The sequence below is a fragment of the Chanodichthys erythropterus genome, chromosome 15 (assembly GCF_024489055.1).
Source record: "Chanodichthys erythropterus isolate Z2021 chromosome 15, ASM2448905v1, whole genome shotgun sequence".
NCBI lineage: Eukaryota > Metazoa > Chordata > Actinopteri > Cypriniformes > Xenocyprididae > Chanodichthys > Chanodichthys erythropterus.
Genome location: NC_090235.1, coordinates 26,369,870 through 26,386,482, shown reverse-complemented (window position 1 = coordinate 26,386,482; position 16,613 = coordinate 26,369,870). Strand labels below are relative to the sequence as shown.

Genomic DNA, 16,613 nt, shown 5'->3' with positions numbered 1-16,613 from the left:
TCACAGACACATTCAGGGGACACCTTAGACTTATATTACATCTTTTAAAAACATGTTCTTCGGCACCTTTAAGTTTACTTCACGACCATTGAAAAAGGATGTTCTATATAGTACGAAAGTGTGTAGTATGAATGAATTCGAACGTACTACATCCGCCATGTTGTTACTGTCACATGACCTACCAGCGTCAGTTATGTCCCTTCAACTCCATTCACAAATCCTCCCCCGTGGCCTCATGGGATAGTAAAGTGTCCATCGTATGCACATTTCAGAATCTCGCCGGAAGTAGTAAGTCATCTGGGTACTTTTCGCCTACTGTTTTTCGAATACTAATAATTCGGACATCTGTTCGCATGCTGTTTTTCACTTACTATATAGTTGAGAAGTATTCAATTTCAGACGCAGCAATAGTCAAGTTAAGTCCCAAATGACACACTATAGACTATGTACTTACTTATGCACTATGTACACAACCATGTAGTTGAAGTTGGTGATGTTCTTAACGGAAAGACGAACGAAAAAAAAAATGAATAAGGTAATTTTGCATTCGGAGTCTAATAGCTCCTCCCCCTCCACTATGTAATTAAAGCTGTGACATTTGAGTGCATGAAGTGTCCAACATCCCACACTTCATTGTGAACACACTAATCACACTAATAATACTACAAACGTCATAGAATAGTGCATAAGTCTCCCTATGTTCTCAAACTACTTCATTTAAGTTTATTGCAAAATATGCATATTATCCATGCAAATATTTGCTGTTTCTACATAATGAATATCTTTAAATCAATAGTTTTATATTTATCCATTGTTTTTAATCATAGCGTGATTATGGCATTCACAATGTTTCATGGGATTGTAGTTCTTTCCCTTATTTAAGCCGTTAAATACTCCGTTTTTAAACTTTTTTTTTTTTTTTTCAAATTTTGTGATTGTGTGAATCCCCTCAGCTGGTTCATTTGGTTCATGGCTAATGACTCTACAAAGACTTTCTAAAAATCCCTGTGGGAAAAATTGATGTTGAAATACTTCTGTATTCATGGCAGATATGGATTTTAAATGTTGTAAAAGTAATGTTTTTGGCATCTTTATTACTTTTATTACAGGTGAGTAAGGTATTTTATTGAACAGATATATTGCCACACATGTAACAGAGTTGACTGTAAATCATTATCAATTGTGAAGGGTCATTTCATTATGGTTGTTGTAGGGCTGTGCATGGAATTTATTTATGGATACAGTAACAGCTAGTCATCTTAAGATCCTTTCCATCTGAACTGGTTAGATCTCTTAAGCCTAGTGGTGAAGGCTTTATGAGCAGTGAGATATCTATATTCATCTGCACAGTCACGCAGAGCCAAAGCACAGCCAAAACAATGTTCTTCTGCAAAATGCATGCAGTTTAGTTTTTTAACCACTAGAGGTCCAAAAGTTACATAGTGTACCTTAAACTGTTTATTTGTATTTTTATAGGGATAAAGTATGTTTACGAGCTGTTTAATTCATAAGCTTTGATCAAAATTAAAATTAATTAAAACTAAGCCAGTCATTATTCCAAAATAACATATTCGATCACATAATTGAACAAAAAATGGAAAGGTATTTAGGGCATAAAACAACCACAGTTTTCATTCAGATGTTTATTCCTCCATATGTAATGTTTCACTTATAACACTTTTAATCCTCTATTTTCTAACTCATATAAACTGCGCAAGGCATGTTGAAGAAATGAGGTGCAGAAGTTTTCACATTCCTCTGGTCTGATATGACATCCCACCACACCCATTGTACAATCACAAAGGAAGCAGGCCAGCAGAAATAGTTCACAACAGTACACAATGCGCCAATCTCTGCTCAGATCAGCTCAAACTTACAGTACAACACACAGGGGCGAGCATAAAGTGGCAGAGAAGATTCTCTGCTGGTGTGTAATTTCTTCAGCATGCAGTTCTTTCAGTTGCTATACTATAGGGAGAGAATGGGTTGCATAGTTACTAAGAATGAATCATTTCACTCTAGTATTGTCCTGTCAAGAGACTTATTGGGTGTTTCCTTATTCACCCTCTCATACAGATGCGACCCCATTGCATACTTTAAAGAATTTAAAGGCTTTAAATGAACAAAACTGCAACATACTGCAACATTGGCTTTCCAAAGAAATGTATACAGCAAGGTTCCTGAGTATCTGGGCCTGTCTGTCTGAGTGTAATAGTGTTTTTGAATGAGTTAGCTAAGGAATCATATGACTATAAAGAGCACAGAAAACTGCAAGACAGAGGGAAATCTGTTTGTGAATGTCTTCCCTCTCTTTATGGTAGAATTATGCTGCTTATTTACAGAAACAATTCACACAAATTGATAGAATGATGACAGAATTTTCATTTTCAGCTGAACTGTTCCTGAACTAGTAATGGTGAGTCTGTATTTGTGAGTGTGCGTGTTTTTAGCCTGTGTGACTAGGTGAACATTTGGCTAGCCTGCTGTGTGACTCTGATGAAGGTCGTCCTGCGGCTCAGTTCTTTGAGTTTGGCAGCTCCTACATATGTGCATGTGGACCGCAAACCACCCAAGATGTCCCTGATGGTGTTTTCCACGTCACCTTTGTAGGGCACCTGGACCGTCCTGCCCTCTGATGCCCTTGAAATCACATAAACAGATGTACATAAGATGACCTGCAATATCACAGTTATTTGGGCCACACATCTTTTGAAGGGTTACTTCACCCAAAAATTAAAATTTATCCCATGAGTTACCCTCAAGTCATCTTAGGTGTATATGACTAGCTTTTTTCAGACGAACACAGTTGGAGATGTATTTAAAAAATATCCTAGCTCTTCCAAGCTTTATAATGTACGGAAGAGGATCAGGGCCAAGCAATAATAAAAAAAATAAAACCATCTCGAGATTAAAGTTGTTAAATTTCGAGAAAAAAGTCTAAATAAAATGTTGAGAATAAACTCATTAAATTATAAGAAAAAACTCGTTACATTTCGAGAAAAAAGTCTAAATAAAATGTTGAGAATAAACTCATTAAATTATGAGAAAAAACTCGTTAAATTTCGAGAAAAAAGTCGAGATAAAATGTTGAGAATAAACTCATTAAATTATGAGAAAAAACTTGTTAAATTTCGAGAAAAAAGTCTAGATAAAATGTTGAGAATAAAGTCATTAAATTACGAGAAAAGTCGTTAAATTTCGAGAAAAAAGTTGATAAAATGTTGAGAATGAAGTCATTAAATTATGAGAAAAAAATCATAAAACTTTAAGAAAAAAGCCGAGATAAAATATTGAGAATAAACTCAAATAAACTTAAATTATGACTTTATTCTCAACATTTTATCTCGATTTTTTTTCTCGAAATTTAACAAGTTTTTTCTCATAATTTAACAAATTTGTTTTTGTAATTTAACAACTTTTTTTCTCGTAATTTAATGAGTTTATTCTCAATTTTATCTTGACTTTTTTCTTGAAATTTAACAACTTTTTTTCTCAAAATATAACAACTTTAATCTCGAGATGGTTTTAATTTTTTATTAATGCTTGGCCCTAATCCTCTTCCGTAATAAGGGTAGTGAATAGGGGGCGTGATTTTGAAGCCCAAAAAATGCATCCATCCATCATAAAAATAATCCATACAACTCGAGGGTTAATAAATACCTTCTTAAGCGAGATGAAAAATTTTGTAAGAAAAATAACCATTTTTAAAACTGTATTAACTAACTAGCTTCCAGAAGACATACGCATCGATTTGCTTATGATACTCCTACGTCATACATCGCGTCAGGGGTCACAAAAACCCATTGTTTCGCTTCAGAAAGCCTTTATTAACCCCCTGGGCCCAGATTCGGCCCACATCTGATACATCTGACCGGATCTGGGCCGACATTATGTTGCTGTCAGGGGAGCCATATGGATTATTTTTATGGATGGATGGATGCATTTGTTTGAGCTCCAAAATCACACCCCCCATTCACTACCATTATAAAGCTAGGAAGAGCCAGGTTATTTTTAAATCTCCAATTGTGTTTGTCTGAAAGAAGATAGTCATGTATATATATCTAGGATGGCTTGAGGGTGAGTGAATCATGGGATAATCTTCATTTTTGGATGAACTAACCCTTTAACAAACACATTTAAACCCCAAAATGAATAGCCATAAATATGCCCTATAAATGTATGAAAACATCCTCACCTGTACTCTGCTACTCCTCCGACATACTTCTTCATGGCTGTGTCCGAACTCATCCCGTAGAACAGCTTGAACTTCTTGCCCTCTTTCTCAATGATTTCACCTGCACATTGATCGTGTCCTGCTAACATTCCTCCCAGCATGACAAAATCTGCTCCAGCACCTAATGTGAATTTATTATTAGACATATTAAAGACCCATTCACACCAAGAACAATAACTATAAAGAAAGCTATAACAATAATATTAGCATCCACACAACGCACAAGAACATTCTGTCACTTTAAATCCTCAAGCTCTGTAAAGTAAGATGGATTCTGATTGGCTGTCAATGTTTTTATCATTAAACAGCTAGGGGAAAATTCATTGTGAAACTGACTCCAACATATATTGTTCCTCTGTGCTGTTATAGTTGTGGTGTGGACTCTGCTATTGTTTTATATGTAGAATGATTTTTAAAACTATATCATTATCATCCTTGATGTGAATAAGAATTGAAGGCTTTATATGGCAACAATACATATAATTTTTATAAAAGTACAAAAGCAGTAAAATTATGTTATTGTTTGATGTTAGAAACATGAAACCACTCATCACTGCTCACCAAAAGCTTTGGCAACATCCCCAGGGCAACTGCAGCCTCCATCCTAGAGGGAAAAGAAAGCTTTACTACATACTCCTATAGCTATATAAAGTCATAAATTACAGCACAGTTGCAAAGAATTCCTATAGACTTTAGTCAGGTTAGACGCCATATTAAATTTATTGCAGATGAAAGCAAGGCTTTGAGGGAGAGACTTACAGTCTTTACAATGGCATGCACTGTATAAAGGTCATAGATCACTTAATTTTGCCAACTCACAACTTTCAACAGCCTCACTTTCCTGTCAAAAACTAAATATGGCACTACTTTGACTAAGGTCTATAGCTCAAATTGGAAAAGTGTGGCACTAGCGATACAAAGGTCATGGGTTATATTCCCAGAAATGCATGAGCTTATAAAAATATTTCATTTGAAGTTGCTTTGGGGTACTTGGAATAAATATTGATTTTACTATGTTAAACCTATAAAACAGAATTTACAGTTTAACTGGATTTCATTTATAAATAAATTCACTGTTTTTTCTCCATGATTGCTACTAGAAACTGTTAAAACTTGTGAATGACAAACGAGCTCAGGTGTCTCATTAAAGGTGCCCTTGATTCAAAAATTGAATTTACCTCGGCGTAGTTGAATAACAAGAGTTCAGTACATGGAAAAGACATGCAGTGAGTCTCAAACTCCATTGTTTCCTCCTTCTTATATAAATCTCATTTGTTTAAAAGACCTCCGACGAACAGGTGAATCTCAACATAACACAGACTGTTACGTAACAGTCGGGGTGTACGCCCCCAATATTTGAAAGCCCATGTTCCCAACTTTATGAAAGGGATTACACGTCTGGATCTGCACAGCTGAATCATCAGACTAGGTAAGCAAGCAAGGACAACAGTGAAAAATGGCAGATGGAGCAATAATAACATGATCCATGATATCATGATATTTTTTGTGATATTTGTGAATTGTCTTTCTAAATGTTTCGTTAGCATGTTGCTAATGTACTGTTAAATGTGGTTAAAGTTACCATCGTTTCTTACTGTATTCACGGAGACAAGAGAGCCGTCGCTATTTTCATTTTTTAAACACTTGCAGTCTGTATAATTCATAAACACAACTTCATTCTTTATAAATCTCTCCAACAGTGTAGCATTAGCCATTAGCCATGGATCACAGCCTCAAATTCATTCAGAATCAAATGTAAAAATTCAAATAAACACTGTACTTACGCGATTAGACATGCTGCATGATGAACACTTTGTAAAGATCCATTTTTAGGGTTATATTAGCTCTGTGAACTTTGTTTATGTTGTTCAAGGCAAGCGTGAGCTCTTGGGGCGTGGAGCGTGAGCATTTAAAGGGGCCGCACACCCTGAATCGGCTCATTTATAATGATGCCCCAAAATAGGCAGTTAAAAAATGAATTAAAAAAAAAAATCTATGGGGTATTTTGAGCTGAAACTTCACAGACACATTCAGGGGACACCTTAGACTTATATTACATCTTTTAAAAACATGTTCTAGGGCACCTTTAAAGGAAGAAACTACCTGAAAAGTGTTCTTGTTTAAAATAAAATTAATTGTAATAGAGTGCTGCATGGATATGGAAGCTTGTTTCCGCCACTGAATAAAAAATAAAAACTTTTTATATCACAATTCTGTCTTTTTTCTTCAGAATTGCAAGATAAACTCTTAACTGCAAGTTATAAAGTCTGAATTGTGAGGGATATAAACTATTGTGAGGAGGAAAACACAATTCGCAAATGCAAATTTATAACTTGCAAATTTGAGAAAAATTGTCAGATTTGTGAACTAAAAAGTCACAATTAGCCTACCTTTTGTATTATTATTTTTTTTAATTCCGTGGCGGAAACAAGCTTGCATACATGGATGACATATTTTTAGGCCAAAACCCAGAAACAAGTTCACATTTTAACACTACTGCTTCTATCATCATGAAGTCAATTAGTTTTTTAAAATGGATTTTTAGTTAAATTCCTGAGATAAGGTCTGTGGTTAACACAAGCCCAAGGTATTTTTACGTTTTATTATTCAACAAAAAATACATAATTGATAGTCCCTTGTGATTTTTTTAAAAATTTTTTACTTGTTTTAAAAAATGCGGTTGCTAACAAGACTAAATGAGGCCACATGGTACGACTACAGAGGTTGTCAGGGACATTAAACATCAGTAGATTGCTTTTACAGTAATAAAAACTGAAAGAGTTGTCGGAAGTGGTGGTGTTTCTGGTTTGTTCATAGTCTATATTTAGCTTTTTACTTCTGCAAATTGTATTTAGGCTTCAAAATTCATTAAAGCTGTGTTCATTTGTGAAGATCATGATTAACAAAAGGTCTAATGAATCAAACTTTTGCTGATAACAGAGTTTATTTTCTGCAATAATCCAAAAGCCAATAGAAAAGTCCTATTGGGTTTTTGTGAGGGAACCAGGGTGTGCCAACTTCTAGGTTGGCCTACAAAAATATGATAACACTAAAAGATAACACACAAAAAACAGCACATGTCTGGTTTGGTGTCATTGAGCTTTTCAATAATGGGACACATAAAACTGACATGGTAGAGAAACACTGGAATAGAATTGAGGATGCTGCCCTCTTGTGGTAATGTGATGTCAATTGTAAATGGGTTCCCACCTGTCAGTCTATGCATTGCATTAAAGGATGGCTACATGCTAAAGATGATAGCCATTTAAAGAGACTCACAGATATTATGTGTCCTTTCAGTCCATGGGCCGAGTCAGCACACTCAATAACAGCGCTCAGTTGAGGATAACCCACACCGGTCTTAATGCGTGTGGTGCACACAGAACCTGAAGATCACAGTGTAGCCAAACATCATTAACATGTGAATTTAATATGAAGGATGATTATCTATTACAAGTTTGGGTAATCTAATCTGATACCTGGCCCAATGCCCACTTTTATGATGTCAGCTCCAGACAGAATAAGTTCCTCCACCATCTCTCCTGTCACCACATTTCCTGCCTAAATTATCAAGATCATTGTGTTATGACATTTGTAGTTCAGGAAACATAATAAATGTATACTTATATGGGTGTTTAACAAAATGAATGTATACTTATAATGCTTGTTATATTATGTTTGGGCAAAAAAAAATCTCACCATGATGGTGTGCTTAGGAAACTTTTCCCGAACTCTTTTTACAAACTCTACAAAGTGTTCTGAGTAGCCATTGGCCACGTCCAGGCAGATGTACTGGATGAGAGGAATGGCCTCCAGGATGCTGGATAGTTTCTCCAGATCCGCCACTCCACTGCCTGAGCTGGCCGCCACATGCTGAGGATGAGACGGTAGATTGATTTACTGCAAAAGCTTTGTGGTGGAATAAGGAATAAAAAGTCTTGAAAGCTAAATGTGCTAAAAGTTACACGTGTGTTAGTATGGAAGCTCGTTTCCGCCACGGAATAATAAAAAAATAATTTCGACTTTTTTATCTATGTATAAACGCGCAATTGTGAGTTAGGCCGAGTTTATATCTCGCAATTCTGACTTTATAACACGCAGTTGCGACTTTATCAGGCAATTCTGAGGAAAAAAATTCAGAATTTTGAGATTATATGACACAATTCTGAGGGGGGAAAAGTAGAATTGCGAGTGGAAAGTCAGAATTGTGAGATAAAAAGTCGCAATTATTTATTTTATTTTATTTTATTTTTTAATTCCGTGGCTGAAAAAAAGCTTCCATAGTGTTAGCCTAGTCTGTTGGGGTTACAGATTTTTTGGCCTACAGATTTAAAGGATTAGTTCACTTTCAAATTAAAATTTCCTGATAATTTACACACCCCCATGTCATCCAAGATGTTCATGTCCTTCTCCCTTCAGTCGAAAAGAAATTAAGGTTTTTGATGAAAACATTCCGGTCTTATCTAGAGAAACCATCACTCATTTTCTAAAAAAAAAAATGTTAAATTATATACCTTTTAACCATAAATGCTCATCTTGAACTAGCTCTCTTCTTCTTCTTCTCTATTAGAATTCCGCCAGTGTAGACACTGCTAAGTGTATTACTGCCCTCCACAGGTTAAAGTTTGAACTAATTGTTATACACTTGCACTAGAATATTGTATATGACAATTTAGTTCTAACTTTGACCTGAGGAGGGCAGTAATACACTTAGCAGTGTAGTTCAAGATGATCATTTATGGTTAAAATGTATACAATTTTAATTTTTTTTTTTTTTTAAGAAAATGAGCGATGGTTTCTCTAGATAAGACCCTTATTTCTCGTCTGGGATCGTGTAGAACGCTTTGAAGCTGCAATGAAACTGTAATTTTGACCTTCAACCGTTTGGGCTCCATTGAAGTCCACTATATGGAGAAAAATCCTGGAATGATTTCATCAAAAACCTTAATTTCTTTTCGACTGAAGAGAGAAAGACATGAACATCTTGAATGACATGGGGGTGAGTAAATTATTAGGAAATTTTAATTTGAAAGTGAACTAATCCTTTAAGTCTGAAAGGATGTAGGCCTATCACTTGTTATTTGTTGGCTATTCTGTGTCTGTAGGCAGTTGATTGGGTGTTGCTCGATTGTTGTGGCTAGTTTCTTGGTGGTTGCTAGGGTATTTTGGCTGATTGCTGCTATGGTGTTACTAGGGTGCATCTGGATAATAGCTGGGGGATGCTAGGCATTTTCTAGTCGTTTAATGTGGTTGCTAGGGTGTTCAGGGTGATTTCTATGATGCTGCTGGGTGGTTAGAAAGGATGTATGCCTTGTTAGATGTTCAGTGTGATTGCTAGGCAGTTGATAGACTTTCCCTCGGTTTCACAGAGAAGGCTTAAGCTAGTCCCAGACTAAAATCCATGTTTGAGCTGTTTTAACTGAAAGCAACTTGAACTGACATGTCTTAAAATATGTCAGTGCCTTTGTTTTGTCTCAATATGCACACCAGTAATGTTTTTTTTTCTAGTGAACATTTATAAAAGCTCATTAAATGCTCTAATTGAACTAAGGCCTAATCCTGACTTAGGCTAAGCCCTGTCTGTGAAACTGGGCCTATACCTTTTATATAATTAATTATTGTTTTACTACAAATAAAATCAAAAGTCCATGGTTATTGTAGTTAAATCGTGGTACCCACAAATTAACCGTGGTTTTGCTACACTAACCATAGTTTAACCACGGTATTTGAAGTACAACTGAACTGTGGTAACCAATCCTCCAAAAAACATGGTTAAACATTTACTATATTAAAACCATAGTTAATTATCCTAACTGCTTTTGATTAAGCATGGCAAGAAAGTATTTGTTGTCCATTCACCTCAAGGCACTCTGGATGACTGGCAGCAAAAGTCTTCCACTCCTCCAGGGAGTAGTGCTTCTGGATGGCTGTGAAGAGAGTGTGCTGAAAGACAGAGCAGAAACATGTCTGAGAGGCCAGCAAGTGTCTGGCTCTGAGACAGACAGAAAAATAAGAGCCTCTTGATCCCAGTGCATGGAAACAGGACACAGCTAATTATGTTTCACTGAGATCTTGATAATCACAGAGATAAAACCTAGTAAAACAAGACTTTTCCTGGGTTATATTTCAGACGCAGGTGCTGTGTTTCTTCAGTTAGTGTGCTTTGTTTAAAGAAGCACTCACCTTGCTGAGCACCTGTGCCATCTCAAAAGTGCCGGTGGTGTCCATGTTAGCAGCGATGATTGGGATGCCATTGTATGTCTTCTTTGAGTTCCGGAATGTGAAGGTCCTCTGCAGGTCAACCTTCAAGAACAAAAAATAAAGAGGAAATTACTTTTCAAACATACAAACGGTACTTTTGACAGTCTGAAGAGCCTCATTTTAATGGATAAGGCCATAATCAACACCAAACATCCTGTGTTCCTAACCTATTCTCCTGTCCTTGTAACCCATCCAAGCATGCACTCCCATATATTATAACTGAAAGATATTTAGATCCATCTAACTGTCACATATCCATTGTAACAAATGAACTGGAGTCATTCTCCATGTCTAGGGGATGTTAAATGCAGTGTTCAGTGTGCAGTAGGGCTTTCTCTGAATAAAATAAGGAGTGTAACAAAGACTGTTCTAGTTTGAGATGTGAATCAAAACATACAGTATAGTGATATATTAAACAACTATATTTGCATCCTTTTTCTGATTAAGATCCATAATCTGGTTAAAACCTGATTCTGAAAAATATGTTTACATGCTCCACAGCCATTGGATTATTCCTGTATATGTAGTCAGCATGTTCAGAATAATACGGAAGAGGATTAGGGCCAAGCAATAATAAAAAAATAAAACTGTCTCAAGATTAAAGTTGTTAAATTTCGAGAAAAAAGTCTAAATAAAATGTTGAGAAAAAACTCATTCAATTACGAGAAAAATGTCGTTAAATTACAAGAAAAAAGTCGAGATAAAATGTTGAGAATAAACTCGTTAAATTACGAGAAAAAAACTTGTTAAATTTTGAGAAAAAAGTCGAGATAAAATGTTGAGAATAAACTCGTTAAATTACGAGAAAAAAACTTGTTAAATTTTGAGAAAAAAGTCGAGATAAAATGTTGAGAATAAACTCATTAAATTACGAGAAAAAAACTGATTAAATTACGAGAAAAAAGTCGAGATAAAATGTTGAGAATAAACTCGTTAAAATATGAGAAAAATTTAGTTAAATTTCAAGAAAAAAGTCAAGATAAAATGTTGAGAATAAACTTGTTAAATTACGAGAAAAAAAAATAATTAAATTTCGAGAAAAAAGTCGAGATAAAATGTTGAGAATAAACTCGTTAAATTACGAGAAAAAAACTTGTTAAATTTCGAGAAAAAAGTCGAGATAAAATGTTGAGAATAAACTCGTTAAATTAAACTTGTTAAATTTCGATAAAAAAGTCGAGATAAAATGTTGAGAATAAACTCATTAAATTACGAGAAAAAAACTGATTAAATTACGAGAAAAAAGTCGAGATAAAATGTTGAGAATAAACTCATTAAATTACGAGAAAAAAACTGATTAAATTACGAGAATAAAGTCATTAAATTATGACTTTATTCTCAACATTTTATCTCGACTTTTTTCTCGAAATTTAACGAGTTTTTTCTCATAATTTAATGAATTTGTTCTCATAATTTAACAACTTTTTTCTCGTAATTTAATGAGTTTATTTTCAACATTTTATCTCGACTTTTTTCTCGAAATTTAACAACACTTTTTTCGTAATTTAATGAGTTTATTCTCAACATTTAACTTTTTTCTCGAAATTTAACGAGTTTTTTCTTGAAATTTAACAACTTTAATCTTGAGATGGTTTTATTTTTTTATTATTGCTTGGCCCTAATCATCTTCCGTAGAATAAAGACACGCACATTCAATGGATATTATTTTTTTCCCAACCAATAACATTTTTGGTATTTTTAAGCATCTGATAACCGGTATGCAGAACCAATAACCAGAAGATTTGTAATTATGGCTTTAATTCTGCTGTTGCCATTATATCTGCTCTTTTGTTAAAACATCCAAAATGTGTTTCTTCAATAGCTTGATATAATTGTCTGTATATAACACACCCAGATTTACCTTTGTTTGCACAAGTTCAGATAAATATTAATGTTCAGTGGATATTCTGAATAAGGTGTTATATGACCCAAAATTCAGAAGAATTGTATTCCAGCTGTATTATTAAAAAGGAATAATGATACAGGTAAATATGTTTACTTGACATTTTTTTGTGTGTGTGTTTTGAAAGATGTATTGTTACTGTTTGTGCGTTAACATGCATATACACCAATGCTTGATATTGCTTAACATGATTGACAAGATGTATCTATGCACTGTTGTTATTATACTGTTATTATTATTATTGCAATTTCACTTAAAAAAAAAAAAAAAAAAAGAATTTGATGGGTCACAGAATTCAATGTAACTAGGGGAACTAAAATATTTAGGTGTTTATAATGTTTGTAAAAGTTTTTTATTGTATTTTTTTTTGTATTTATTATGGTATTTTACATTATTTCTGAATGTAATAATAAAATGTGACTTATACACCAATGCAACTTTTTTATTATTATTATTTTCCCCCTCAACAATGCAATTTTGACCTGTGTGACTTATAGTCAGGTGCAACTTACATTCTGGAAAATATGGTAGATTTTAAAATAAAAAACAGTTCATCTAAATTGTAATAATATCTCACAAAATTACGGTTTTTACTGTATTTTTGATCAAATAAATGAAGCTTTGGTGAGTTTGAGAAGCTTCTTTATCAAACATAAATTCTTACCAACTCCAAACTTTTTAACAGTAGTATAATCACAATATGGCCAAATTCTGATTAATATCATCAAGCACAGCTGAGACATTGTGATGCACATTTAAAGGATTAGTTCACTTTAGAATTAAAATTTCCTGATAATTTACTCACCCCCATCCAAGATGTTTCTTTCTTCAGTCGAAAAGAAATTAAGGTTTTTAAGGAAAACATTCCAGGATTTTTCTCCATATAGAGGACTTCACTGAGGTACAATGGGTTGAAGGTCCAAATTGCAGTTTAAATGCAGCTTCAAAGGGCTCTACACGATCCCAGCAGGGGAATAAGGGTTTTATCTAGCGAAACAATTGGTCATTTTCTAAAAAAAAAATAAAAATGTATACACTTTTTAACAACAAATGCTCATCTTTCGCTGCTCTGTGATGCGCCACGCATTTCATAATCATGTTGGAAAGGTCACGCGTGACATAGGCGGAAGTACCAATCCAGTGTCTACAAAGTGAAAGAACAAAAACTAAGTGAAATGCCCTTTACAAAAAAAGGTAAAACAATGATGTCGGATGATTTTGAAGTTTTGCCCTACTGCGGTACTTCCGTGACCTTTCCAACATGATTACGTAATGCGTGGCGCATTGCAGAGCAGTGCAAGATGAGCATTTGTGGTTAAAAAGTATATATTTATTTTTAGAAAATGACTGATTGTTTTGCTAGGTAAGACCCTCATTCCTCATCTGGGATCATGTAGAGCCCTTTGAAGCTGCATCGAAACTGGTTGTACCCCAGTGAAGTTCACTATATCCTTATAAAATACCACTAAAAATCCTGGAATGTTTTCCTCAAAAACCTTCATTTCGACTGAAGAAAGAAAGGCATAAACATCTTGAATGACATGGGGGTGAGTAAATTATCATAATATTTTAATTCTGAAGTGAACCAATCCTTTAAGTGAATTTGTGCTGAATCATTTCTAGGTTTGTTTTAGAAAAAAAAATATTGCAACGTGATATGCACAGAAGCTCGCTCTCTCACACACACACACACACACACATGCTCAGACGTTCTCAGGTTCCCCGAATCAGTTCCCAGCCATTTCCAGTTCCAGTAACTGCTGCAGTCACATCAGTCACACTACACTGCCCTCTGAATAATCATCCTGCTGCTATTTACTTGTGCTGTGGGGAACAAATTCACCATTCTCCTGTTTGAAGAGACATATCCCAGAAATTACAGTCATAAGATTTGGATTCTCTCTCTTATTGTTGATGTCTGAGGCAAGGTCCGTGATTGATTACTGCAGGTTCTAAAGAGGCCCTCGGCTGCTGTTCTATTTCAATAAGCCTGTATATCATCACAGCCACTGTTATTGGCCGTACACTGACAGCCATCAGATTAGCCAGCCGCAGAGAGATCTGACCGGCACTTTACGTCATCCTGCAGTGAAAATCTCCTCCTAATTCATCAGCCAGGACCCCCATAGGAAAAAATGAACAGAATATACAGTAGATGGTCAATGTTGTAAACCTGACAGATTAGCATGTCGATTTTGAAAGCAGCTAACTAAGAAAGCTACACGTTAACTGGAACAAAAGGATGTCTGGGTGAAATATGAAAGAAATACAGGCAAGCAAACCTCATCACAGTGAAGCAAAGGTCTGAAATAGGGCACTTTATATGTATAGATGATCATGTAAGAGTATGTTTTGGCCCCATTATGTGTTGTTGGGTGACCAAGAGTAACACCACAGTGGAATCTGCCTCTATTGACATGTAGGCATGCCTCAGGCCTATTTTTAAACATGTTTTCAAAGCACTAGCTCTCAGGTTGCTGTTCCTTAGCCTGGTCAGTCGACCCCTTAAAACCACTGGACTTGTTTCAAGACACATCAATGCCACAAAATAAAGAGAAGCCAACACTACAGGAGCACTGTCTGCTGATCAAGCTTGATAAAGCACCACTGGTTGACGTTTAAACATGGGCCCCATAAAAATCAACTTCGTCAAGGTCATCCTAATTTTCACTTTCATTCATTGCCACTCCCAACCATACATGCTGCTCCCTTGGTACTTAGTTTAAATGAGTCTTTCGGGTATAACATGACAAGGCAGTGGCACAGATTTCTTTTAACAGAGACAGCAAGCAGATGTTCTTACCTCAGACCTGCTTTTCAGACTGCTCCTCTTTGGTCTGAAAAGGACATCTTTGAAGTCCAATTTGAGGTCAACATCCACCCGTGGCATAGTGACAGGCCTGAGAGCGGATGAGAATCTCCTGAGACGGGCTGGTGCAGTCAGTGGTCCAGAGCTCCAGGCACCAAACCCGAACCTGCAGAAGAGCAGCGTATTTATAGTGGAGAAAGGGCCGTCACTGCCCAGGCCCCCATGGCTTTATTTGGCAAGGCCTGTACGTTCTCTCCTTCCCTCTCTCTCTCTCTCTCTCTCTCTCTCTCTCCTCTCTCCACTTCCCCCCTCTGCCTGCATTCAGTCTGGAGTGGCAGCAGCAGTAGCAGTGATGTGTTTCCTATGTGGCTGCCTGGCACACATAAACACACACACACACACACACACACACAAGCGCAGTCACTGCAGCTCAGCTTAGCACTGCAGTATGTGCACAGAGCTCCTGCTGTCCAGCAGAGGTATTGCGCCTCTGAATCAATTAGTGATCTCATGGGAAATGAGAGAGAGGGAGGGATGTTGAGGAAGGACATGAAATACAGTTAAATGTCCTTCAGTTTTTGATGTTGTCTAATATAGAAAGCATGGGCAAGTGACCTTTGAACTTGAAGAGTATAAAGATTGCTGCGTAGTCCACATGGACTGTTTTTGGCATTTCATTATTTTTAGTATGTATTTAATATCATTATTCAGTGCCTTTTGTTTGTTACTGCAAGCTGCACTGCCAACCAGGTAAATTGACATTTTATTATACTGTATGCATACAGCTACCTACTGACTGAATAAAGCTCTGCTTGACATTGTGTTGAGTTTGGGTTATTTTCTTACTGACTTTGCTTACACAGGGTGTAACCATTTCCCAAAATGTTTTGGATAATCTTTGTACAAACCCGACTGCAAAAAAGTTGGGACACTACAAATTGTGAATAAAAAAGGAATGCAATAATTTACAAATCTCATAAACTTATATTTTATTCACAAAAGAATATAGATAACATATCAAATGTTGAAAGTGAGACATTTTGAAATGTCAGGCCAAATATTGGCTCATTTTGGATTTCATGAGAGCTGCACATTCCAAAAAAGTTGGGACAGGTAGCAATAAGAGGCTGGAAAAGTTAAATGTACATATAAGGAACAGCTGGAGGACCAATTTGCAACTTATTCGGTCAATTGGCAACATGGTTGGGTATAAAAAGAGCCTCTCAGAGTGGCAGTGTCTCTCAGAAGTCAAGATGGGCAGAGGATCACAAATTCCCCCAATGCTGTGGTGAAAAATAGTGGAGCAATATCAGAAAGGAGTTTCTCAGAGAAAAATTGCAAAGAGTTTGAAGTTATCATCATCTACAGTGCATAATATCATCCAAAGATTCATAGAATCTGGAACA

The 16,613-nt window shown here is 35.7% G+C and overlaps 1 protein-coding gene across 1 annotated transcript; it reads right to left on the bottom strand.

Annotated features, from left to right (window-relative positions):
• Window positions 1-1,635: 1,635 nt before the first annotated feature.
• Window positions 1,636-15,488, bottom strand: gmpr (guanosine monophosphate reductase). Its single transcript, XM_067361719.1, has 9 exons — window positions 15,202-15,488; window positions 10,418-10,537; window positions 10,094-10,177; window positions 7,934-8,107; window positions 7,714-7,795; window positions 7,514-7,620; window positions 4,796-4,838; window positions 4,196-4,355; window positions 1,636-2,640 (listed from the first exon to the last, which is right to left on the bottom strand). Exons 1-9 carry the CDS (start codon window positions 15,286-15,288, stop codon window positions 2,460-2,462), a joined length of 1,038 nt encoding a protein of 345 aa, XP_067217820.1. The 5' UTR covers window positions 15,289-15,488; the 3' UTR covers window positions 1,636-2,459.
• Window positions 15,489-16,613: the final 1,125 nt, after the last annotated feature.

Excerpts from the sequence above, each read along its gene's own strand:
- gmpr (XM_067361719.1), bottom strand. The coding sequence starts at position 15,288 with ATGCCACGGGTGGATGTTGACCTCAAATTGGACTTCAAAGATGTCCTT. Across the intron at positions 10,538-15,201 it reads GTCTGAAAAGCAGGTCTGAG|GTTGACCTGCAGAGGACCTT; the intron begins GTAAGAACATCT and ends TTGTTCTTGAAG. Across the intron at positions 7,621-7,713 it reads AAAAGTGGGCATTGGGCCAG|GTTCTGTGTGCACCACACGC; the intron begins GTATCAGATTAG and ends TGTGATCTTCAG.